Below are 26,137 nucleotides of genomic sequence, written 5' to 3'. Positions count from 1 at the left end.
AGATGCTGATTAAAAAACAGTGTTGTATTACACAACTTGTGGGTGGGGACAGAAGGGAAAAACTGGAAGCGAGCAAAGGAAGGGGTGACATTGTCAAAAAAAAAAAAGCATTAAGTACCTGATATATAACTGCAACCCCTCTGCACATCACTTTTATAATAACAATAAAATGCATGACAAAAAAAAGCTTAATGTCTCTACTGGGAGAATCTGAAAGACAATTGTCCTATTATATGATTTACTTGTGAACTTGTCAAAGGTAGTGTATTAGCAACTTCCAAAATGAGTTCTGTAGATTATCTATGGCCTCAAGAATTGGGCTTCAGCTAATTTTACTTCCTTCCTAAAAAAAGAAACAGCTTCTCATTTAAGAAAAAGAGATGAGCTAACTTTTACAGCATTTGCTGGTACATCAAGTACAAGTTTGTGTCAAGTATAGTTCATTATTCTTTTTTAAGGAATTAAAAAAAAAACAATAAATCCATTTCATACCCACCTGACTGCCCATCTCCATTTCAAAGTTTGGTTTATCTACTTAAAATAGGACTTTTTTCCTAGGATTGCTCTGACTATAACTACTATAGAAGGGATCATGTTGAGACCAGTAAAGACTGTTTAGCAAAAATACAGTCTGTTTCCTTTGTAACAAGGATTCCTCAGTGGGTTTCACTTTTCCAGTTCAGAGAAAATCACACTCTCTACAGATCTCCGCTTAATTCTCTGCCTCAGCTCATAATTCCCATGCCCCAGGTCTCAGCCTTAGTTGTGGTTCAGCCTCAGGACAGAATGGAGCCAGAGAGAGTAGAAACATAAACACTTGCCTGAAAATATAATTTTTTAGTACAAAACATTTAGCATGGCTTAGGAACTGCCAGTTGGCAACACCTATGGAGCTTGGCAAAATAGATTCTCTGGTGAATTTTTATGGGAGTCTTGTTCAGAAAACACTACTTACCTACAACTGTGAACATATCTGAAATCATACTGGCTTTAATCTTTAGGTCCAGAGGTGCGTCACTAATAGAACAGAGAAAGGAAAAAGCAATTGATAATTTTGTAGGTTAACAGACTAACTGCCTCCTAATGGCCCCAATATAGCAAAGTTTGCAAATATCACTGAAAAGCATAGCAAATCTATGGAAAAATCAAAAGAATCTGTAGAGAAAGCTAGAAATAAAAGGCTAGTATTAAACTCATCTTTCGTAAGCAGGCGCACTACCAATGCCTCAATTCTCTGACGTATAATCTTTTTACTCTAGAGTCTTACACAACTCAAATTTTGTATGTCACTAAGAAGACTGTTTCATTATTACCATGGATTTTTTAGAGGTTCAGACCTTTAGCTTTTTTGTTATTGTTGTTGTTGGTGGTGGTGGTGGTCGTCATCATCATCATAGGGCTTGAACTCTGAGCAATTCAACTCATGGTTACTGCCTTACCCATGGAGAGTCTCACAGACTTTAGTGCCTAGGCTGGCTCTGAACCACGATCCTCAGATCTCTGCCTCCTTAGTAGCTACAATTATAGGCATGAGCCACCACACCCAGCTTTAGCATGTTTTTGTTTGTTTGTTTGTTTTAACAAGAATGTCCATCATCCTAATTATGTTTCAAGGTTGAATGGTGGAATCACATTCACATGCACAAGAAACTATAGCCACATTAGTACTTTCTATATCTTTACTTTCAATTCTAAATCAATATTCCTAGGCTAGTAGGTTTGTAAATAGCAGATATATACAATCCATACCAATATCTCACTAGATGAAACAGCAGGAACATGATTCAGAATCAACATGGGAAAGCAAGAAGTTCTCTGTGGCATTGACTATCATGCTGGCTTTGGTGCTGAGACCACTCTGGCTGCTGGGACCACAATGCATCACTCTGAGGATTTCTAACATTGTCCAATATCCTTCACTGAGCAATATGCAACAGGTTGATTGACAGAAATGTAAGCATTTGCAGTATCTAGGCTCTCCACCTTACTATTGAGGTTAAGCCAAATTCCTGTTCCAAAAGTCAAACCTTTATTTGATTCCTTGGCATTCTGTAACTCTCTCTCAACCTAAAAAACTCAGAAGCTGGGTGGTCTTTGGCATAAATCTCCAGTATTTTCTGTTTAGAGGAACATATAACTATTAGAAATTCCAGCTAGAGCTACAGATGTAGTCAGAATCTTCTCTGGGATTAAAAAAATATATTTATTTCCTTCTTGTAAACAACAGATAGGTCAAAAAATTTTAAGATAAAGGTAAGATTTTTAGATTTAAACTTTGATGACTACCAGGACATAGAATGGGGTGAAAAGTACACTTCTCGAAGTCCAGCACTCTACCTTTACTGTGCATGTGTACGTACACACACACACACACACACACACACACACACACACACACACACACACACACCAGATCTGTATAAATCTTTAGCAATAAAAGAAGCCTTTTATATTTCTATAGTTTTAACAGAACACCTACAAAATGAAAATATTAAATAAAACAAAAAATGTGGGGGTCAAATGTAAGTGTAAGAATCATCCTCAGAAGCCATATAAACAGCAAACATATATTGAAAATTAATTGGCTAGCAAGACAATGATCCTTAGTTGCTATATGTCTTTGACATGACACCATAAACCATCTCAATTTTAAAACTATAGTCATCTCTAATAATGAAAAAAAAAGTCTTCTACCATCAATGGAAATGACTCCCCACCCTCAGACCCAACCCACAAAAAGTTTTAGAGCCTTTATCAGGTTTGTCATTTTCTAGTTGATTGAGCTGACTTACCAGGCCAACGAAGGAGAGAGATTTACTTCTAACAACCACGGCTTCAGAGTGGAATCGATAAGCACATCAAATCCATACAGTTCTATAAATACAGCACAAAATACAAAATATCATTTTCCATGTCATGGCTGCATAAAAATCTTAAAAATCCAACCCAATCAACTCACTGACTATTAGAAGTATCCCAAGAAACAGAGAATCAGTCAAGCTCAAGAGACGTTATCAAGTTCTAAGAATAATTTTTAAAACAAAACTATAGCCAGATGCAGGAGTACATGATTATAATATCAGCTATGTGGGAAGAGATGGAGAACAAGACGACAGCAGTTTGAGATTAATGAATGCAAAAAAAATTAATGAGGCCCCACCATAACGAACAAGCTGGGGGTGGCAGTACATACACACCTGCAATCCCAGCTACACAGGCGGGCACAGGTAGGAGGCTCAAGGTGTAAAGCCAGTCCCATGCAAAAAAGCAAGACCCTAGGTGGAAAATAACTAAAAGCAAAAAAAAGGGGGAAGGGGCTTGAAGCTGGAGTCATGGATCAAGTAGTAAAGCACCTACCTACGTGCCTACCAATAATGAAGCCCTGAATTCAACACCGCCACCAAAACTTAGCCATTATAAAATTTAGTTTTTAATCATTTGTTCTGGTGGTATTCTAAGTTCAGCAAAGATACTAAATTGACTTAAGAACAACAAACACCATTGTGTTGTGAAGGAAAAAAATGCTGACAAAGAATGCTGTTTCAGACTGGCTTTAGATGCCCACTCCCTGCCACACTCTAGAACAGAAAGATCAACAGAAGACATCTCCCTATAAACCTTCCACTGCATTGTTTTTTTGCCAGTCCTGGAGCTTGAACTTAGAACTGAGCACTGTCCTTGGGCTTTCTCATGGCTAGAGCTCTATCACTTGAGCCAATTCCAGTTTTTTATGTGTGTGGTACTGAGGAACCAAACTGTAATCCTCAGATCTCAACCTCCTGAGCAGCTAGCATTATAAACATGAGCCACCAGTTTCCAGCTTTCTTTTTTATTTTTGATATGGAGGAACAGGGTGTCACCACTGTAGTCCAGCCTGGCATAGAACTAATGATCCCCCAAACTCTTCTTCTTGAGTACAGGGATTACATACATAATCGAAGAGAAAAGCTTCCATGAATGTACTGACTTCCCTAATAATTATACTGGATTCCATATAATTTACAAAACTAACTTAAGAAAAACTTTGAGAGTTTGAGATGACATTCATTTTATTTAACTATATAAAATTTATATATTATTCATATTTTAAAATGTAAAGAATAAGAACTCCTTCAACTGTCTTCTATTGGGTGATAAATTCATAGCATTTATATGCAATGCAATTTTCTGAATATCTTCAGTGAAGCCACAGAATATATGCCTTTAACCTGAGAAAAGTATTTTATGAAATATTATTGAGGCTGAGCACCAGTGGCTCACACCTGTAATCCTAACTACTCAGGAGGCTGAGATTTGAAGATTGAGTTTCAAATTAACCAACAGAAAACTGTAAGTGATGCTAGCTTTGAACTGAAGAGTTCAAGGACAGCGCCCATGCCAAGAATTCAAGCCCAACAACAACAACAGCAAATATATATATACATATATATATATATATATATGTATTACTGAGGCATTTATAATGTAAACCCTAAACAGTGATGATGGCATATACATGTAATCCCATCAGTGAAGAGGCTGAGACAGAAGTATTATGAGACTTGAACTACACAGAGAGACCTTGTTTTCTTGCCATTCCTCCTGGGTCTTTAACTCAGTGCCTGGGCACTGTCCTTGGGCTTTCTCAAGGCTATCTTTGAGCTCTAGCATCACTTCTAGCCTTTTCTGTATATATGGTACCAAGAAATGGAACCCAGGGCTTCGTGCATGCTAGGCAAGCACTCTCCACTAGGCCACAATCCCAGCCGTAACCCTGTTTTTTTTAATTTAAAAAAAAAAAAGGAAAGTGCTTGCCTAGCATGCATGAAAACCCAGGTTCAATTCCTCAGTACCACATACATAGAAAAAAGTCCAAGGACAATGCTCAGGCCCTGAGGCCAAGCCCAGGACTTGCCAAAAAAAAAAAAAAAATCTAGTCATACAATGCACATACAAAACCTTCTTAATATTACATAAATAAGAGAGGATGTAATGTCTATTTTTAAAAAATTATACTCTTAAGATTTTAAAAGTGGAAACACGGCTGGGTACCAGTGGCTCACATCTATACTCCTAGCTACTCAAGGCTGAGATCTAAGGATGACTGTTCAGTAGAGCTTAGCTCAATTGGTAGAGCACTAGCCAGCCTCAAGCAAAAAAAGCTATTCATGCTAGACATGAGTTCGAACACCAAGACTAGCACCTCCCAAAAAAGGATGAAGCATAGGATTCAATTGTCTCCTGACAGCTTATTACTATTATGATATAAAAAACAAGATGAAAATATCGTTGATGCACATATTGATTGAGTTTGTAAATTCAGCCACAAATCAAGAAACAATTTAGATTAGATAATAGTGAAATCCACTATTTAAACACCTCACATTAAGCATTAGGTAAGAACCATTTACTTCACCATTTCCCTGAATCATAGGCAAATTCTTAGTCTGTCAGCCAAGATTTCTTGGAATCAGTATTTTAAGGAAAATAAATGTCTGAGAGAAAACCCCCTTCACAATAGTAAATTAATTTTCACTCAGGTAATAAACCTCTTAGTGTTGAACAGTATCTCCAGCAAATGAGACAAATTTGAAAACAAACCAAAACAAAAAATTCAACCCTGCCATGTAGCCACATCTGTACCAGGCTTTAACCTAGGATTTGCTATGTTACAACATCACAGCACAGGGCAAAGTCCAGCTCATTTACAAGGCTGACTTAAGGGAGGGGAATGGTGTCAAAAGATAGCTTGTATAGTAGCTTTAGTATGTCCTTGTTTCTGGACGACTGGAATTGCTAGGTCATAGGGGAGCTCTATGTTTAATCTTTTGAGGAACTGCCATACTGCTTTTCTTGTGGTTGAATGAGTTTATACTCCCACCAACAGTGTAGTAATGATCCCTCCTGGCCACATCCCCCCCAGCATCTGTTATTAGATTTTTTTGATCATGGCCATTCTAACTGGAGTAAGGTGGAATCTCAAAGTTGTTTTGATTTGCATTTGTAGCACTGTTTACCATAGTGAAGATATGGAACCAACCCAGACACCCCTCAATAGATGACTGGATCAAGAAGATGTGGTATTTATAGAGAATGGAATTCTATGCTGCCATCAGAAAGAATGATATTGCCCCATTTGTAAGGAAATGGAAAGACCTGGAAAAAAAAATCATATTAAGTGAAGTAAGCCAGACCCAAAGGAATATAGGCTCAATGGTTTCCCTCATTTGTAATAATTAGTACACATCTAGGACTCTCCTAGCAGAGGAATACAATAGCGCAAAACCTAGATACATAAGGCCATATAGGATGAAGCTAAATGAAAGGATCTCCAGGATATGGAAACAAGAGCTTTATCTTGTGTGATTGTTGTTCTTAATATACTATGTTATTTCTCTTCTCTTTTGTTGCCCTTTGGTCAATCTCATATTGTTACAGTATCTGACTTTGTTACCTAGCACATTGTACATAAGTCTATTTGTTTATTTGAAATAGGAAAGGGAAGGGGGAAAACAAAATGATTGGGAAGGAGGGACGGGGGTATCAATGTGTGAGAAGTAATGCATCTACTATCTGGTGAATATAATTGTAACCCCTCTATACATTACAATAAAAAATAAACATACACACACACACACACACACACACACACACACACACACACAAAATAACTTGTATATCAGATCCTAAACTAAAATAACCGACTCAGTTTAACTCTCTATTTTGGGTCCTAGACAAAGTCTTTATAACCATTCTGTGAATGTAAAGATTTTAAGTTATAGCTAGCCATAGGTGGCTTCACATATGAAATCCTAGCTTTCTCAGAAGGCTGAGATCTAAGAATCCCAGTTCAAAGCTAGCCATGGCACGGAAAATTTCATCACTCTCATCTCTAATTATCTAGCAAAAAGCCAGAAAAAAGGTGTGGTTCAAGTGGCAAAACACCAGCATTGAGAAAAGAAACTCAAGGCCCTGAGTTCTAGACTCAGTGCTGGCACATGCAAAAAGAGGTATTATATGGTCTATGCTTTAGTGCATTAACATTGAACTCATTCTAAAATGAAATTTTGAAAATAAATGAAAACATAGAAGTTTGTATTGAGAATGTTAAACTCCTCCCTTTTTATGTTGTGTGGTTTAGTAGTTACGGTTAAAATTTTAAAAACTTAGTATCTAGGAGAAAGTTTACTAATATGCCTATCATTAATGGGGCAGGCAAGCCAGGCTTCTTCTGGGCTGACAGCTCCTCTTTTTATTCTTGTATTATCCTCATCGTGACAGGAGAGCAAGCATTTTTGGAGAATCTCTGTTACACTTCCACAGGTCAGTTTTCCTCAGTAAGAAATATTTCCTTTTGCCCACAGCCAAATGAAAGCAAATTTGAAAACTACTCTAGTGGCTAGAAGATGCTTCACTCTACTTGCAATCCTACTTATTTCATTCTTTTAGTATAGGTTCTTGAAATGACAGTTTACACTTGCTGCATTAGTGCCTATTATTCACTACCAAACCCTTAAGGATTTGCTCTATTTCCACTCTCTAATAAGAGACTGTTCGAAGATGGCCTTGCTACAAAGCCCAAGGATCTAAAACTGTAGGCCACCCCTTACTCATTGGAATTTTCTTCCCCTTGGGTTCTAGGACACTGCTCTCTTCTTGGAATCCTCAGGTCTCTTTCCTTCTCAATTCTACCTCTCCTATTGTGTGATCTCATGCATTCTCATGGCTATAATTAATATTGCGATGGCAGCATTCAAATATATATCTTTAGTTGTGGTTCCTGAACACTAAATCTATAATCTTAGTCACATTACTGACTCATCACTAGGATATCCAACAAAAACCTGACACTTACCAAGACAGCCCCTGGTGCTATTCCCAAAATTGTTTGGCTTCCTATGAATCTTACTTTTGAAAATAGCAACTCTATCCACCAGGTTTCAAAACTAGAAACACTTTACCTCCTTTTTCCCAAATTTAACACATCACCAGATTGTTGCCAGACCCCTCTCACATCAACCCAGCCCATCTTCTCATATCAATTTATACAGAATATTTCTATAATTCCAAAAAGATCTTCCATGCTTCTTCCTGACATATACCTTGTCCTTTACCCCCTTCCCTGATAACCACAATTCTTATTTCCTCTATCATCTATCATTTGTTTCACCAATTATACAATTTCACATGAATGAGAATCATATACTATATACTCTTTTTTGAGTTTGACAAATATATACCATTAAAGACCACCTCAAGCTGGGCACAGTGGCTCACACCTATAATCCTAGCTACTCAGGAGGCTGAGATCTGAGGATTGCTGTTCCAAAGCCAGCCTGGGCTGTGGCTCAAGAGTAGGGTGGCAGCCTTAAGCTGAAGAGCTCGGGAAAAGTGCCTGGCCCAGAGATCAAGCCCCATGACCTACCAAAAAACAAAACAAAATAAAAAACAAAACAAAAAACCTCACCTCAATAAAAATACAGAAAAAAGCTATTACAAATATGCTCCATATCCTGCTGCAGTCTATCCCACAGCAGTCATTAATTTTTGCATACTAGTGTCTTTTCCAGAGAAAGTATAAATGGAATCAATACAATAAGTATGGTATGTGTGTGTGTGTGTACACTAGTCCTAGGGTTTGAACCTCAGATGCTGGGCATTACCCTTGAGCTTTCTGCCTCAAGCCTAGCACTCTACCACTTGAGCCACAGACTTCACTTCTAGCTTTTTGTTGGTTAACTGGAAATAAAAATCTCAGGGGGCCGGGATGTAGCTCAGTGGCACAGTGCTTGTCTAGAAAGTATAACATCCTGGGTTCGATCCCTAGTACCAAAAAAAGAAAGAAAGGGGGAGGAGAGAGAGGGGGAGGGGGGGGGAGGGAGGGAGGGAGGGAGGGAGGGAAGGAGGGAGGGAGGGAGGGAAGGAGGGAGGGAGGGAGGGAGGGAGGGAATCTTACCAACTTTCCTGCCCAGGCTGATTTCAAACCATGATCCTTAGATCTCAGCCTTTTGAGTAGTTAGGATTACAGTATGTAGCTTTTTGAGATTGGCTTCATTCAGTGGCCACTGAGCTTTTAATACTCTGCTTAGTGGCAGAGTGCTCGCCTAGCATGCACAAAGATGCACAAAGACCGGGGTTTGATTCCTCGGTACCACATACCTAGAAAAAGCCAGAAGTGGTGCTATGGCTCAAGTGGTAGAACTCTAGCCTTGAGAAAGCCCAAGGACAGTGCTCAGGCCCTGAGTTCAAGCCCTAGGACTGGCAGAAAGAGAAAGAAAGAAAGAAAGAAAGAAAGAAAGAAAGAAAGAAAGAAAGAAAGAAAGAAAGAAAGAAAGAAAGAAAGAAAGAAAGAAAGAAAGAAAGGAAGGAAGGAAGGAAGGAAGGAAGGAAGGAAGGAAGGAAGGAAGGAAGGAAGGGAAAGGGAGAGAGAGAGAGAGAGAGAGAGAGAGAGAGAGAGAGAGAGAGAGAGAGAGGGGGGGGGGAGGGAGGGAGGGAGGGAGAAGGAAAGAAAGAGAAAGAAAGAAGGAAAGAGAAAGAAAGAAGGAAAGAAGGAGGGAGGGAGGGAGGGAGAGAGAGAGGGGGGGGGATGAATAGATAGGTGGGTGGAAGGGATGATGAGAAGGGAGGGGAAGAGGGAAAGGAAGGAGAGGAGAGGGAGAAAGGACTTTTAAAAAGCTGGCTTAGAACTCAAAGAGGGGAAAAAAACAGGCCAGGAGGAGTGTGGCCTAGTGGTAGAGTGCTCACCTAGCATGCACAAAGCCCTGAATTCGATTCCTCAGTACAACATACACAGAAAAAGCCAGAAGTGGTGCTGTGGTTCAAGTGGCAGAGCACTAGCCTTGAGCAAAATGTGTCTAAGGACAGTGCCCAAGCCCAGAGTTCAAGCCCCAGAATTGGCAAAAAAAAAAAAAAGAGGGGGGGAGATTTGGTCGAAAAAGTAGAGATTATTAAACATGCCCTACTAATTTTGGAAAAACTCTACTAACCCTCCCTGTCCAATGAAACCCCAGCTGAAGTTAGAGTCCCAAGGGAATGGAAAGTATTGGCACTGGCCAGACTTCTCTGCCACTGTGAAATCCTTTTATATAAAGAAAATCCTTCTCACTTTAGTTTGGGATTTGTGTTCCAAAGCTAAGAGAGAAGTCTTTATAAAGAGTATAAAAGGAGAATTCTGGAAAAAAACAGACCGAGATCCCACAAGAAAATGAACTAAAGAAAAGAAGTTCAGAGCCAGTTCAGAAACTCAATGTGGTATCTGGCTACCAGATATAAAGGTAGATTTGAAAGAAATCTAGAGGAATAGGTACTCTTAACTAGAGCAGAAAGAAGCTTTTTTTAGTCCTGATCTGCTAGCAAGGATTATATCAGTTTTCCTGAGATCTGGTTACAGGAGAGCAGAGGAGAATCCAGGATATGAAACATACCAAAAGCAGCAGACTCACCACAACTTGTCTTTATGTGGGTGGAGAAAGAGCCAGAGAAATCTGGCTCCCAAATTTGGCTTCGCCATTTATTAGCTGGATGACCTAGAGCAACTTCCTTAACCTTTCTGAATCTTTTTTCCATGTACACATAACAATGATTTCATGGTAAATGGTGATAAGAAATACCAACAACATTGTGAAGGACTAAAAGAAATAACCAATGTTTGCTTAACAAGCAATACATTCTTCCTATAGAAGCCTCTATACTAAACTTCTACTGTAAATGTCTACTCTCACCCAAACAGGAGTAATAAAACATAAAGGGAGGTTATCTTAGAAAGTGAACGCTGGGGGTGGAGGAAGGGGGGAGCTATGGCTTGGTTTATAATCCTAGGGACTCAGGAAGGTAAGATCTTCGAAGTCAATCTGTGCAGAAAAATCAGGCAGAGTCCATCTCCAAATAGCCAGCAAAAAAAGCCAGACTAGAGGTATGGTTCAAGTAAGAGAGCACCAGCTTAGCAAATATGAAGGTCTGAGTTCAAATCCCAGTAGCACCAAAGTAAATACTCTGATTTACCTTCTTTATTGGTCAAGCCACTTACATTATTAGAGAATGTATGCTGCACACTTCTACTCTTTCCACAATCTTTTATTGTTACCTTCCTTTAACAACATCAGCTTTCTCTATGAAATGGTGAAAAGCAGAAATAATAGAAGGCCAAACCAGATTTCATTTAACAACAATAGAAGACTCTTCTCTAACCACAACAAAGGTAACCTCATCAATTCCTAAGTGGCCCTATGACTGGTCCACATGATCCCAGACAGAAGATGGTCAAAGCCCATCACTTCAGACATTCTCACACACAAAGCTAAAACCACAGTCAACAACAAGGTCTTTAAAGAAAACCTAACATCCTGTTGTTTTTGGCTGTTTTTTTTTTCAAGTGGCCAAAAAGCTGTACTCGTATTCATCTTCCAGTGACAATTTCCTCAGCATATTTAAAGAACTGCTATCAAAGCAAAGCATTTCATATCATAGCATACTTTCAGTCTTAGAAGGTAGTAAAAATCAGATTGTTAAAAATCTATTTTATTGACGGAGGTATCAAAACTTGCATAACTGAAGTCTTATTATCAAGTTGATGAAATTCCAAGACTCATATTCTGAGCAGCCATTCTCCAGTTCTTTCGTTCATTAGCACTTGAACCAGAGCAAGGGTTAATTTCTCAAGGTCTCCATTTCTACATCTGAACCATTTTCTATGGTCCTTCCACAAAAAATAGCATTAAATGGCTAAGTTTCACAGGTGTAAAGGACCAGAAGGCAATATATAAATACTAAGTATGCAATACAGTATATGTATGACCATCTCACGCAGAATGTGGTTTGAGAAAAACAAACTGCTGACAGCAATGTTTTGCTGTAAGACTAATCTACACCTTATACATAGCAGGAACTGGAAGAAAGTTAAATGCATCCAGGGACTGACTGGAAATACTGAAGATACATGGTAACAGATGGACATCACAGGTATAGAATAGGAAAGAAGTAGCTAGATAGAAATTCTCAGAGAGTAATGGAATACTACTAGCAGCAATCCCTAAAGTACAAGGTCAACAACAAAATAACACAAGGAACATCAACTCTGGATTCTCTACCTCCCCCTCTGACAGCACCAATGCTCTCTTTAAACCAGAACCCCCTGGGAAGTTCTCATTTCCGTGTGTGCATGTGTGTGTGTTTGTTTGTTTGTGCCTGCACACTCTTATAAAGAAGCTAAGAGCCAAAAAGACTCACATAAATATAACCACAAATACAAATACTCTAATGGGGGTGGTTAATATAGCACATAAGTTCCTAGGGCTTACAGGAAGTGGAATTAGAACCACAAAAGTCAAGAAGACAGCAACTTAAAAAACCTCACATGCACTCAGTTTGCTGAAAATGAATCTAAGGAGAGAGGGGAAAGGAGGGCATGCAGAGCAAATGAACTTGGTCATCACAGAAAGTCACTGTGATTCTTTCATATCAAAAAATTGTAATGCAGGGTGTGAATATAGCTCAGTGTTAGCTTGTTTAGACTGGGTAAAGTCATGGGAAAGAAAAGAAAGGAAGGGAAAAAGAGGGGAAAAGGGAAGGGAGGGCAACAGCAAAAATCTTCAAATAGAGGGCTATGAGAAATGTAACACAAGTGAGGTAGTCCAGGTGTAGAATAAAGAAAGCAGGGACAAAGGATTACAAAAAATCCACAGAGGTACAGAAGCATGGTGACAGGTTTGGCTTGACAAACAGGATGAGATGGGGTCAGGTGTGATAGATCACACTCATAGTTACGCGGGAGGCACAGACAGAAGGAATGCAGTTTAAGACCAGCCCAGACAAAAAGTAAGATCCTATCTCTAAAAACTAAATTGGGTGCATGGCATGCCTCTGTAATCCCAGCAAGGCATTAGGCAGAGGTAGAAGAATCTTGATTGGAGAGAAGCCCCAGACAAAAATGCAAGATCTCACCAAAAAATAAAGTAAAAAGGACTAAGATAGTAGCTCAAGTGGTATAGCACTTACCTAGCAAATCTGAGACCCTGAGTTCAAAACCCAAGTAACCACCAGAGAGAGGAGGGGGAAGAATTGGACAAGATGAGAAAGGAGACATGGTGACTATTAAGAATTAAAGAGCAGTGATTGTATATAGAGATTCCCTTCTTGAATACTTGTTTGTTAAACATGTCATTTGAAATATGATGTAAAAATCAATGTTAATAAATTCTTTAATAAAAAAATAAAAAGAGAAAAGGGGGAAAAATAAAAGAATTAAAGAGGCTGGGAATTTGGCCCGGTGGTAGAGTCCTTGCCTAGCATACACGAACACCCAGGTTTGATTCTTTGGTACCACATACAAAGAAAAAGCCAGATGTGGTGCTGTTGTGGCCCAAGTGGTAGAGCTCTACCCTTGACAAAGCCCAAGAACAGTGCTTAGGCCCTGAGTTCAAGCCCCAGGACTGGCGAAAAAAAAAAACGAATTAAAGAGTATGATGGGTGCCAATAATCTCAGCTACTTGGGGTGAAAGGAAGAATAGCAGTTAGAGGACAATCTGGAGAAAAAAAGTATGAGAACTTATCTGAAAAATAAAGCGAAAAGGTCTAGAAATGTGGATCAAGTGGCAGATTATTTGCCTAGCAAGGGCAAGGTCCTGAGTTCAAAACTGTTACACTGTCCTTCCCCTTACCCCTACCTACAAAAACAAGATTTATCTTATTAAAATATATATATATATATATACATATATATATATATATCACCAGGTACTGTTGGCTCATGTCTATAATCCTAGCTACTCAGGAGGCTGAGATCTGAGGATCTCGGTTCAAGCCAGCCTGGACACAGAAGTCTGTAAGACTTATCTCTAATTGAACCACCAGAAAACTGGAAGTGGCACTATGGCTCAAGTGGTAGAGCACTAGCCTTGAGCTGAAGAGCTTAGGGAAAACACCCAGGCCCAGAGTTCAAAGCTTCACAACTGACAAAAAAAAAAAAAAAAAAAAAAAGAATCATGAAGAGATGCTGGAAAATTTGTGTAAATAATAGAAAAAAACTAAATTATAAAGCAACAAGCTTAGAACAGAATGGGGTCTGAGTCACATAAGGACACTGTGTTCAATGAGGTTTCCAAGAGGAGGTAACATGGAACAGACTCTGAAATAAAACACAGGGGTTGGAGAAACCATTGCCTGGCAAATTCAAGGCCTTGAGTTCAGTCCTCAGCAATGCAAAAAAGAAAAGATCTTTGCTGTTGCCCTCCCTCCTTTACTGAAAATGCTCCTATCTACTGGCAGTCTCCCCTCCCCTTCCCTCCCCTTCCCAACCCCCTCTGTCTTCCTGTGCATGAGTAGATTGACATAAAGGAGAACATAGGTGCTTAAGATACACACAGATGGCCTATGACAAAAGGCAGACCAAATGGAGGGGAGGGGATGAAGGGGGTAGAGGAAGGGAGGGGAAACTCCCAGTAGACCGGAGCATTTTCTAGCTAGATAGAGGAATTCAGATATTCTCTTAGGCACAAAACCATGTATGTGCTGACGCATAGCATGGAATAGCTGGACTGGATGATTTACATGAGGAAATGGAATCCTAGAAAATTCAGCTGGGGTCTGATCACAGAGGCCTTGAAAATCTATCATATATAGATCATTTAAGCCTAGGGAGCCATTTAGGGTTCTTAAAAGACATGAAGATCTTCTTATGCACTTAAAAAGATCATATAACCTCTCCTTTCCCTGTGTAATTTTAGGTCCTGATTTTTCAGGATCCCTTCTATTTCAGGGTCTTGACAGTTTTCCTTACCTTAGTGCTTCTTAAGTACAGACTACTGTAATTCATTGAGATAAAAAATTGTATTTTAATTATAAAAATAATTAAGAAATAAGTTCTTTTGAGTACAGCTTAAGGGACATCCACTTGTGCCAAGTACTTTTCATGTATCATCACATTTACCCTGCTCTTTGTGGTACTCTTAGGAGGTAGATGCGATCACTGCTGCCACTTGAGAGTTGAGAAAACACAGTTTAAGGAGCTTGTTGAAAATCAATAAACTAGTAAGGGGTACAAATGGGTTTTAAATTAGTGTTGTGAAATTCGACCCCATGTTCTTTATTTTCCTAAGGCAAATCCTGCCCTTCACATTCTTACTACCTGCATTATTCCATACCATGCTTTGCTCTTCCCTACCAATGATTCTACTGTGTTTTACTACTAAGACCTAATGCCTGCTGAGAGGCTAATGACCTGACCTTACAGCTCTCCATCCTGGCAATTACCAAGAAGCTCCTTCCCACATAGAAATACCTAGGCAAAGGGGCCAGGAGTTTGTCCTAGTGATAGAGTGCTTGCCTCGCATGCAAGAAGACCCAGGTTTGATTCCTGGGTAGCACATACATAGAAAAGCTGGAAGTGGTACCGGGGCTCAAGTGGCACTCTGAGAGCTAACAGTCACATCTATAGTCAGTAAGTAATAGTTTTCCTGATGTAGAAGTGAGAACTCTGTTACTCCTTTCCTTTGAACTCAGAAAGCTGGGTAAAAAAGAAGGAAAAAAGAAAAAGGATAGGAGGAGGAAGACGAGGAAGAAGAGGGGGAGGAAAAGGAGGAGGAGGAGGAGGAGAGGAAGAGGAGGAGGAGGAGGAATGGGGGAAGGAACCAACTGGAAAGAAGACTAAAACAAAAAGAAGGAGTCATCGGAAAATGGGAGAAAGCACATACTGGTACCAGCCAGAGCTTCCTGGATCAATTCCCAGTCTGGCTGCCAAAGGGCTCTGGAATACATTAGTTAGAGCTGGATTCCTGTAGAGTCCATTGCAGACTTTTTCTGACTGCACTCTGACAAAGAGACCCATACTTCAGTTCTAATCCTGTTTCCCACTCAGAAAGTAAGTTACTCCTCAAGTGACTTCTAAGTTCAACTCCTATCTACTAGTAGGATCTGCATACCATCTGAGCTCAGAAAGAAAGATCTTATCTACCTCTCACTTTTGTTGAATCACTAAGACTCTCTAATACAGAACCCTATTCCAACCTCATAAGACCCTCTTCCCAAAACATGTCAAGCTTCTTGCAGCTCCTTACCAAAACAACTGCTGCGATAAGGAACAAAGGTTTTACAGGCTGTAGCAATAGCTAGTTCAGCAGATATTATAGTCTTAATGATGAGGTCTTCCACATGGGCCATCAATGCTGCAATAAAGAAATAGATAAATATTAATGAAGAAATACTACAAATGTGTGCACTAATAGGAGACTTCAAGTAACAGTATAATTATAGAAGCAATGTGCTCATTCAAAAGGCCTCTCCATTAGAGCCCTCAAGCATCAGTGCTGCAAGGCAGGCATGCGCATGAGCAGACTGACATAAAGGAGAACATAGGTGCTTAGAATACACACAGGTGGCCAATGACAAAAGGCAGATCAAATGGAGAAGTACTCCTGCTTTCCTTCTCATTACTCTCCGCTACCTCTTTCATCTGTGGGCTAAGATAGTTTCTTTTGAGCACCATTTCCTATTCTGCACAAAGGCTGAACAACAAATGTCCATTCTGATTCTATGCTCATTTATCCATTCTCCAATTCAGCATCAGGATCTGAACTCAGGGCCAATACAGAGATGGGCAATTTATTACAAAGAAAAAGTTAATGGTATTTAGGTAGCAGTTCAACATTGGAGAAGGGACTTCACTGGGGACTAAGTCAGAAAGAAAAAAAAAGGGATCTGAGGAGCTATGGAAAACCTGTTTCCCATCTTGCAAGAAAAAGTTACACCAAGAACAACCATTTCACTGCATCTCAGCAACATCATCAGAGTTAGAAGATGACTCCTGACAAAAGCCAGTGGTAAAGCTGTACAAAAAAGAGATACTGGAAAGGTAAAAGGCCTGATACGCACCAGTTGTATCTCTGCCTTCTTGTTTCAGGTACCTAAGCATAGCACTCATGCTCCATTTGTTTCCATAATCTTCCACATCTGGATCATCACAACTGAAATGAATTAATGAAGTGAAGTCATATACGCCACCAGGCCTGCAATCTAGAAACCAGATTCTGCACAAAGACATCTTAATCCTTTATATAAAAAAAAAAAATTGCAAGGGGGGCGGGGAGGGTCAGTTGTGAGACTTGAACTCGGCCTGGGCACCGTCTCTGAGCTTCTTCGCTCAAGGCTAATAGCGCTCTACCACTCTGAGCCACAACACCACTTCCAGTTTTCTGGGGGCTAACTGGAGGTAAGAGTTTCATCTTTCCTGCTCTGGCACCTGGCTCCCAACTCCAAATTTAATTAAATGGGAATTAACAGGTATATAGTTTGCCTTATTAAAAAGGACAGAGGAAAAGAAGGGTAACTCTTCCTTAACCAAACCATCATGCATCATGAAAGAATGGAAGAAGTGAAAAAATGAACACAAATTTAAGATCGGTACAATTCTTTGCCAACAGTGGGAATAATGCATATAATCTTAAAGATGATGAGTCCACAAAACCAGCTCAGATTCATTTTCACGCCAGAATTCGGTTGAGATGCATTAATGAGATAAGCTAGTACAGTAATGTTAATGAACAAACCCGACACAGACTTGCCTTGGCATGTGAAGACTTCCTCCTCTCTAATGATGAATAGTGCTGGAGCCTTTTCTGTATTCTGAGGTACCACTCAAGTGACAATGACAGTACTAGCAATCCCTCCCCTTGCTACAGTATTGTAATAGCAAATGTTATTGGCTCCCAGAAATGCTGAAGTTTGGAACTCTGGAATTTGTGTTCTGCTGCTGCCTTCTCAGTTCTTACCGACATCCCATCCTATCCACCAATTGCACTGATGTTCATCTTCCAAGGTGAAGGATAGAAAAGGATATTCAGTGGAACCTGGACCACTTTAGCAACTATCCTATCATAGTACTTTTGTTCTATCCTTGGACCTGCCAGGAATCTACTTTTAGTCTAAGTAAAAAGTGACTTGGGTTTCTTTTCTATTTTTCTCTTTCTTGTAAAATTATTGGGATGAAAGAAAACAGAGCAAAAAGAATATTTCCACACAACTGGGTTGGTATTTTGTACAGGTTTTCTGAGATAGCCTCATTTCTTTTTTTCCTTAATTTTTTCCAAACCTGATCATATTAAGTGTTTTAGAAAATGTAATAGAAGAAACTTAAAAAGTCGCCCATCAACTATTACATCTCTATAGTTAAGCACAGTTATCATTTTAGTATCCTTTCTTTTTCTTTCTCTCTCAGCAAAAAGTTGAGGTATCTGATATATACAAGCAAGAAATATATAGTCACATAATGTGTTTTATCTAACAATATAGTCTAAAAAGTCTTAATTTTGTCTTAATTAACCCACAAAAATCAGTAACCTTTCTGAATACCAACAATGTACAAGCAGAAAGAGAAACCATGAACAATAGCCTCAAGAGAATGAAAAGAGAAAAAAAAATACTAGGAATTAACCTAACGAAAGATATAAAAGATCTTTATACTGAAAACTATTAAAAAAGAAAAAAGAATTTTAAAGGCTTATCTCTGATCTTATGTATACATCCTTCATTTCTTAAGGTTAATTCCTAGAAATGGAACTACGGGGTCCAACGGTATAGCTATCTTCAAAACTTCTGATATATTTTGCAAATGCTGAAACATTCTCACATCTTGACTTTTAAAAAGTTTCATATGTTGCTGGGTATTGGTGGCCCCCACCTGTAATCCTAGCTACTCAGGAGGTTGAGATCTGAGAGTATGGGTTCAAAGCCAGCCCAAGCAAGAAAGTCCAGGAGACTCTATCTCCAATTAACACCAAAAAGCTGGAAGTAGAGGTGTGGTTTAAGTGATACAACACTAGCCCTAAGCAAATAACTTCAAGGACAATGCCAGGGCCCTCAGTTCAAGCTCTAGGACCAACAGGCGCGCGCGCTCACACACACACACTGCTCCATATGTTTATTACACTGCCATTCCTAACTCAAGTATGGGATATTATATTCCAGGGTCCTGTTAACCTTCCAATTCTCCAACACCCATATTTGAGTATTATTCCCCAATCAGAACCAACCAATACCTCACATAGTCTCCACTTTTCTTATTCACACTATAGTTTGTCAAGTGCATGAATTGATTCCGAATATTCTTTGCTCCTTGGTCATATCGCACAGTGGCAAACCTACAGGAAAGCAGAAGTTAAATGTCAGCAACAAAGTTTAAAAAAAAACACAGGCTGCAACTGAGGATCATGAAGATAACAAAAAGAAAGCAAACATCATTATCTAAATAATACTGAATGCCTAAGGGCCAAGTTCCATGCTTAATGCTTTATGTACAGTGATAAGTGTTTTAGTGTAGCACATGTTAATTCAAATCCTTCAAGTAACTTGATGATGGTCTTAACTATATCTAATTTTAAAAATAAATATGAAATTTAAGAATGACCTAATAATATTAAGTAACTGGACTCTAAAACCCAAGGTGTTAACCACAATGAGATACTGCTTCTCTTATCTTGGACCTTGAAGTAACAGAAATGATAAAACATGAAAATGGAAGTATTCACAACCTAGTGAACTACGTGCATGATGCTATGGACAACAGGGTATTATTTACTCATCAAAGAACATCTATTCAAGCTGAGCACAGTGGCTCACACATGTAATCCTCTACTCCGGAGGCTGAGATCTGAGGATCATGGTTCAAAGCCAGCCCAGGCACTAAAGACCACTAGACTCTTATCTCTAATTCATCACTAGAAAATGGGAAGTGAGGCTATGGCTCCAGGGGTAGGGCGGTAGCCTGGAGCTGAAGAGCTTAAGGATAATGCCCAGGCAAAGGGATAGGGCAGTAGCTTTGAGTTGAAAAACTCAAGGACAGCACCCAGGCTGAGTTCAAGCCCCATGACCCACCAAAAAAAAAAAAAGAACATCTATTCAGGGTCCATAAAATAACCACACTGTGATGTTCTATGGGGAAAATAAAGCAAAAAGAAACAAAGGTAAGCTTATCTATTTGTACACTTGAAACTCACAGCTATAGAAAGAATAGAAGTAGGCTGGGAGTGTTGCTTAGTGACAGTGCGTGCCAAGTATGCACAAAGCCTTGGGTTCAATTCCTTGGTACCACATACACAGAGAAAGCTTAGAAACAGTGGTGCTGTGGCTCAAATGGTAAAGTGCTAGCCCAAGGACAGTGCCCAGACCCTGAGTTCAAACCCCAGGATTGGGAAAGAAGAGAGAAGGGAAGGGAGGGAAGGAGGGAGGGAGAGAGGTAAGGAAGGAAGGAAGGAAGGAAGGAAGGAAGGAAGGAAGGAAGGAAGGAAGGAAGGAAGGAAGGAAGGAAAAAAAAGAGAAAGAGAAAGAAAGAACTGGTGTATAATACTCAAATAAAAGGAACAATAAGCTGAGCACTGGTAGCTCATGCCTGTAATCCTAGCTACTCTTATCTCCAATTAACCACCAGAAAACTGGAAGTGGTGCTGTGGCTCAGGTGGCAGAGAGCTAGCCTTGAGCTAAAGAGCTCAGGGACAGCGCCCAGGACCAGAGTTCAGAGTTCAAGCCCCACGAGTAATTTTTTTCATATAATTTTTATTGTAATTAATAGAAGGGTTATATTACATTCGTCAGATGGAAGGTGCATTACTTCACACACATTGATCCCCTTTTTCATGTCTTGGTCCCCATTTCCCTCCCCCCCCACCCTCACCCTTATCTTATTTTCCCCCCTTTCCTATCCAATTTCAAATAACTAAATACACATATATCCAATATATAAGATAACAAAGTGAAATGCTGTAACAATATGAGATAACCAAGGGAAAGCAAAAGAGATGAGAGATAACATAGTACATTAAGGACAACAATCACTCATTATATGGCTTTTGTTTCTATATCCTAGAGGTCCTTTTATTTAGCATCATACTGTATGGCCTTGTGTATCTAGGTTTTGCTCTATTGCAAACCTCTGCTAGAAGAGTCCAAGGTTTCTACTGATTATGGCAAATGAGGGAAACCATTGATTGAGCCTATGTTCGTTTGAGTCTGGCTTACTTCACTTAATATGATTTTTTCCTAAGTCTTCCATTTCCTTACAAATGGGGAGATGTCGTTCTTTCTGACAGCAGCATAGAATTCCATTGTGTATAAATACCACATCTTGTTGATCCACTCATCAACTGAGGGACATCTGGGTTGGTTCCATATCTTTGCTATGATAAATGGTGCTGCAATGAACATTGTTGTGCTAGTGGATTTAGTATGTCTTTGTTTCTGGATGGTTGGGTAAATGCCAAGTAGTGGAATTGCTGGGTCATAGGGGAGCTCTATGTTTAGTCTTTTGAGGAACTGCCATATTGCTTTCCATAGTGGTTGAACAAGTTTGCACTCCCACCGACAGTGTAATAGTGATCCCTCCTGGCCACATCCCCTCCAGCATCTGTTGTTATTAGTTTTCTTGATCCCGGCCATTCTAACTGGAGTGAGGTGGAATCTTAAGAGTTGTTTTGATTTGCATTTCTTTTATGACCAGAGATGTTGAGCATTTCTTCATGTGTCTATAGACCATTCTTATTTCTTCTTCAGAGAAGACTCTAAGTCTTTGGCCCATCTTTTGATGGGATGGTTGTTACTTTGGAGGTTAGTTTTTGATTGATTCAATTTTTGGAGCTGTTGATAGATTTTAGATATGAGGCCTTTGTCTGTTGTATGGTTAGTGAAGATCTTCTCCCATTCTGTAGGCTTCCTAATTAATTTACTAGGTATGTCCTTTGCCATACAGAAGCTCTGCAGTTTAATGCAGTCCCACTTATCCAGCCTTTCTCTGATTTGTTGTGTTTCTTGGTCCTTATTAAGAAAGTTTCCACCTGTGCCAAGGAGGCCTAGTGTGTCTCCTATTCCTTCTTGTAAAGTTTTCAGTGTGTCAGCTTTTACCTCGAGGTCTTTCATCCATTTGGAGTTAATTCTAGTGCAGGGTGACAAAGAAGGATCCAACCTTAGTTTTCTGCAGGTCCTTAACCAGATCTGCCAGCACCACTTGTTGAAGAGGCTTTCTTTCTTCCATTCTATTTTTTTGGCTCCCTTGTCAAAAATTAGGTGGTCATAGGTCTGTGGTTTAATATCTGGGTCCTCAGTTCTATTCCACTGGTCCTCAGGCCTGTTCTTGTGCCAGTACCAGGCTGTTTTGATAATTATAGCTCTGTAATAGAGTCTAAAGTTTGGAATTGAAATTCCTCCTGTGCTGTTCTTTCTGCTAAGAAGTGTTTTTGCTATACGGGGTCTTTTATTATTCCATATGAAATTTTGGATTGCCTCTTCTACCTCTTTAAAGAATGACATTGGGATATTGAACCCCATGAGTAATTAAAAAAAAAAAAAAAACAATGGCAGGCAATACAAAACAGCATAAATACCAGTATAATAGAAGAGACAAACTTCTGAATTTCGAATTAAGGCAAAAGACAAAAGGATTAAACATAGAGCCCACTGAAAAGAGGGCGGCAATCTGACATCCTAGACTATGGTCAAAGAAGACTAAAGCATAAAATATATGTGCCTATCAAGAAAGTAAGTAGGAAAAGAGAAATCTTTCCAGTGATACTCAGTATCAACAAGAAGCCACTCAAGGCAAATGACTATGGTAAATATTAACCCCTGTTTACATACCACTAGAATCATATCACTCTTCCCTAAAGTGGTTTTCCCAAGAGGCAGATCCAAGTGTGTGAGAAAAAACCTAAAGGCCACAAGTTTATTTTCACATGATTTACCAATTGTTTACATATGTTTAACTCAAGACTATGAAGTCAACATGAATTTTTACCACATTAAAAGTCAGCATTTAAAATTTTTCTTATTCTCTATTTTTTTCTCACCCACCCACTATCTCTGCTCTCTAATTTCTGTACCAGAAATACACAACAGTCACAGAAATAAAAAGTTAAAAAAAAAAAAAGCTAAAACTAAGAAACTAAAATAAATAAACATGAGGCCAGGAAAAAAGGATGTGGACAAAGAGAAAATACTGACCAAACTATGCACGTAAAGAATCTCAGATTTTCCATAAACTTTCAACAGCTATCACTTAAAGTTAGCCTTAACATCCCAATCTTCCTACAGTGATTTCCCAGCAAGTAGAGAAAAGCAAGTAGGGTCCAGGCTAACCCCAAAGGCTACCTCCCCCAACCATCTTTTATTTTCAAATAATAACTTTAAGAAGTAAAAAATTCTGCTTCAGAACAGAGGTTTTTCAGCTCAGCTCACAGAGCACCTGATCTAACCTGATTAAAAGCCAGACAAAATGGTTTTCAATGCATCTGTCATTTGCCTGTACCTTCCTTCCTTCTCTTTTCTTTTTCTTTGTTTGTTTCTTTCTTTCTCTCTTTCTCTATCTATCTATCTTTCTTCTTTTTCTTTTTGTGGGTCATGGGACTTGAACTGTGCCTGTGTGCTATCCCTGAGCTCTTCAGCTCAAGGCTACCGCCCTTACCCTTGAGCCAAGCCCCACTTCCTGTTTTCTACAGGTAACTAGAGATAAAGATTGTCAGGTCCTTATGTGCTGGGCTGGCTTTGAACCATGATCCTCACAGCTCAGCCTCCTGAGTAGCTAGTGTTACAGGCGTGAGCCAACACACCTGGCTGCACGTGCCTTTTCTTTAAGATGGCTATATCATTACCAAATCATTTTTCTTCCTCCTCATCTTCTTCCAGTGAAGAATTTTATTCTGAACCCCAAGATTTCTTAAGTAAGGGTGGGCTTCTACAGAGTAGAAAAAGCAGTAGGATGAACTTTAATGGAAAAGTTCCAAGAAAGGCAAATGCACAGAACTCTATTTTTAAATTTAGTCAAATGGACAAAATAGGAGTTCCTAGAAAAGTAAGTGAAGGGTGTGTGTACATCTGTCCTCTCAACTCAGATTTTAAGAGTTGTCACTAAAATTATTATTAAGCAATCCATAATCATCTCTGATCACTACTTTCTTCCTCTTGTCTGGATCATACTACTTTTTACGACTCTAAGATCTGGTTTACTTGTTTCAAAAGTTTGAGGATTTTGCTATCTTTCCTTTAACTTCAATCACTTGACCAATGTCTCTCTTACAGCTCAGTAGTAGCCAGGTCCCTGTGAGGAGGTGGATGAGGTAGGGAGGGATTCCTAAATCAGCAAGTACAGGAGGTTATCTAAGCAGTACAATAGCTCCTGAGAGTCTAAACCTACACAAAGAGAATATTTGAGTGGGGAAGTGGCCCAGGAAACCCAGGAGATTGGCTACACACAAGGAGATTGAGTAAATAAGCATATATGTAGGAGATAATGGGAGACAGATTTCGCATGGTTGAAGCAGAGATAAATATGGAAAGGATAAAAGCTAGAATGTACTGTTATTCTGAACTAGAAGTACTAAGAAAATCTGTCAATGCATAAAGATACAAAAATAAAGGGATAACTGTGTTTATGTGTATGTGTAAATATATACACAGTTCCTAGGTATATCCTTTGTAAAGTCTCATAAGAATGAACCTATCTATCATCAGATCTTCATTTCTAAATACTCTTCCCCTGAAGAAAGTCATGCTCCTTGGAGACATGATGGATTCCAGTGATAGAAGGGCCAGAAATAAACAAGATGAGCCTGAAACGTTGTGTGCTCTGAGAATGGTAGTTGTGTCACAGACACAAGAGCCAACTAAAAGGGGTTTCTACTGGCCAAATCGGAGGAAAATGGTACACCAAAATAAGCCATGAGGGCAAAAGAACTATTAAATAAAATAGAAATCCTTGACTCTGCATTGATATAAGCAATGGAATAAATAAATGAGAGGAACAGAAAGCTTTCCCTTGAAATAAAATGTCAAATAATAAAAGCAAAAGGGATGATAGAATTAGTAAAATCATCATTTGGCAATCCTTACTGTACTAATTGATTCAGGCAAAACAGCAACAGGTATTAAAAACTGTTGAGTGAAACGAGATTAAAAATGAGACTTTACATGGTTTCAAAGTATCTCCTCATAAAATAGCAATTACAAAGAGAAAGACAAAGTAGGCAGCTTTATAGTGAGGAAATCTGGCAGACACCAATTCAATCAAGTGGTCAAATATCACTAAACATTACAAGTGTCATCAGATTAAAGTCAATGAGAGGAATTACTACTATCCCTGTGATATTTGGTCCAAAATGAATATCCCAGCCTTAATCATGAAAAAAAAAAGTCCAGACAAATCCAAAGTGTGAGACAATCAGCAACATAGGTGGCCTGTAATCTTCAAAAATTCTGAGGTCATGAAGTCACAGACTCAGGAACTGCTCTAGACAGAAAGAGTTTAGAGATTTAAAAATTAAATATAACATTAATCTTTGATTTGGTCCTTTTGTTAAAATGAACACTAGTACAAATGAAGAGCTTAAATAGCTTCTCTACATGGAATCTTTATACTATTCTTACAGTTCTTCTGTAAGTTCAAAATGGTCTCAACATTAATAATCTAAAAAAAAAATCAAAAAACAACTTCACAGTGCTCGCTTCAGCAGCACATATACTAAAACTGGCCCCTGCACAAGGATGACACGCAAATTCATGAAGCATTGCTTATTTTTATGTACTATGTTATCTCTCATTTCTTTTGCTGTCCATTGGTTATCTCATATGGTTACAGTATTTTACCTTGTTATCTGATAGTGTGTGTATATGTGTGTATGTGTGTGTGTGTGTGTGTGTGTGTGTGTGTGTGTATTTGGTTATTTGAAATAGGATAGGGAAGGAAGGAAAACAAGATAAGGGGCAGGGGGGAGGGGTGGGAAATGAGGACCAAGACATGAGAAAGGATATCAATGTTTATGAAGTAATGCACCTTCTATCTGGTGAATATAATGTAACCCTTCTATTAATTACAATAAAAATATATGAAAAAAACAACTTCACAATAAAAATGTAGATATTCAGCCTATCTTAAAACCAGAAGATCTGGTACCTTTATGTGGGATAGGTGCTTTCCCATTCTTCTTTCTCCATCTGGACAACTTCCTTCAGGAAGTGTACTGTGAGCAGTTAGGTTTGGGGCCTTTAAATTAGATCTTCACATATTATCACATTTTGTTCTATTTAGGTCTAAAAGTATCAACACAATTTTTTATTAGCAACAAACTAAAAGGTATAACTTTACTAGATAGTCCAGGACCAAGCTGGCAAATAGTCATCCTAACACAACTAA

General features: G+C 39.0%; 1 protein-coding gene and 1 pseudogene across 22 annotated transcripts in view; one reads left to right on the top strand and one right to left on the bottom strand.

Annotated features, from left to right (window-relative positions):
• Positions 1 to 26,137, bottom strand: part of Ttll5 (tubulin tyrosine ligase like 5) — a 249,727-nt gene that overhangs the window by 182,397 nt on the left and 41,193 nt on the right. For all 22 annotated transcript variants that reach the window (XR_016537574.1, XM_090344520.1, XM_090344522.1 and 19 more), the window contains exons 10-14: positions 19,005 to 19,106; positions 16,843 to 16,934; positions 16,029 to 16,136; positions 2,793 to 2,874; positions 956 to 1,017 (exon numbers count right to left, since the gene is read on the bottom strand). Coding sequence is in view for 21 of the 22 variants with exons in the window: in XM_090344520.1 (XP_090200646.1) it covers positions 956 to 1,017; positions 2,793 to 2,874; positions 16,029 to 16,136; positions 16,843 to 16,934; positions 19,005 to 19,106 (446 nt within the window). In the remaining variant the exon portion in view is untranslated. The remainder of the gene's footprint in view (positions 1 to 955; positions 1,018 to 2,792; positions 2,875 to 16,028; positions 16,137 to 16,842; positions 16,935 to 19,004; positions 19,107 to 26,137) is intronic.
• LOC150054722 (U6 spliceosomal RNA) lies at positions 25,442 to 25,523 on the top strand (annotated as a pseudogene).

The sequence above is a fragment of the Megascapheus bottae genome, chromosome 14 (genome assembly GCF_031878675.1).
Source record: "Megascapheus bottae isolate mThoBot1 chromosome 14, mThoBot2.hap1, whole genome shotgun sequence".
Lineage (NCBI taxonomy): Eukaryota > Metazoa > Chordata > Mammalia > Rodentia > Geomyidae > Megascapheus > Megascapheus bottae.
This window is presented reverse-complemented; position numbering and strand designations above follow the sequence as displayed.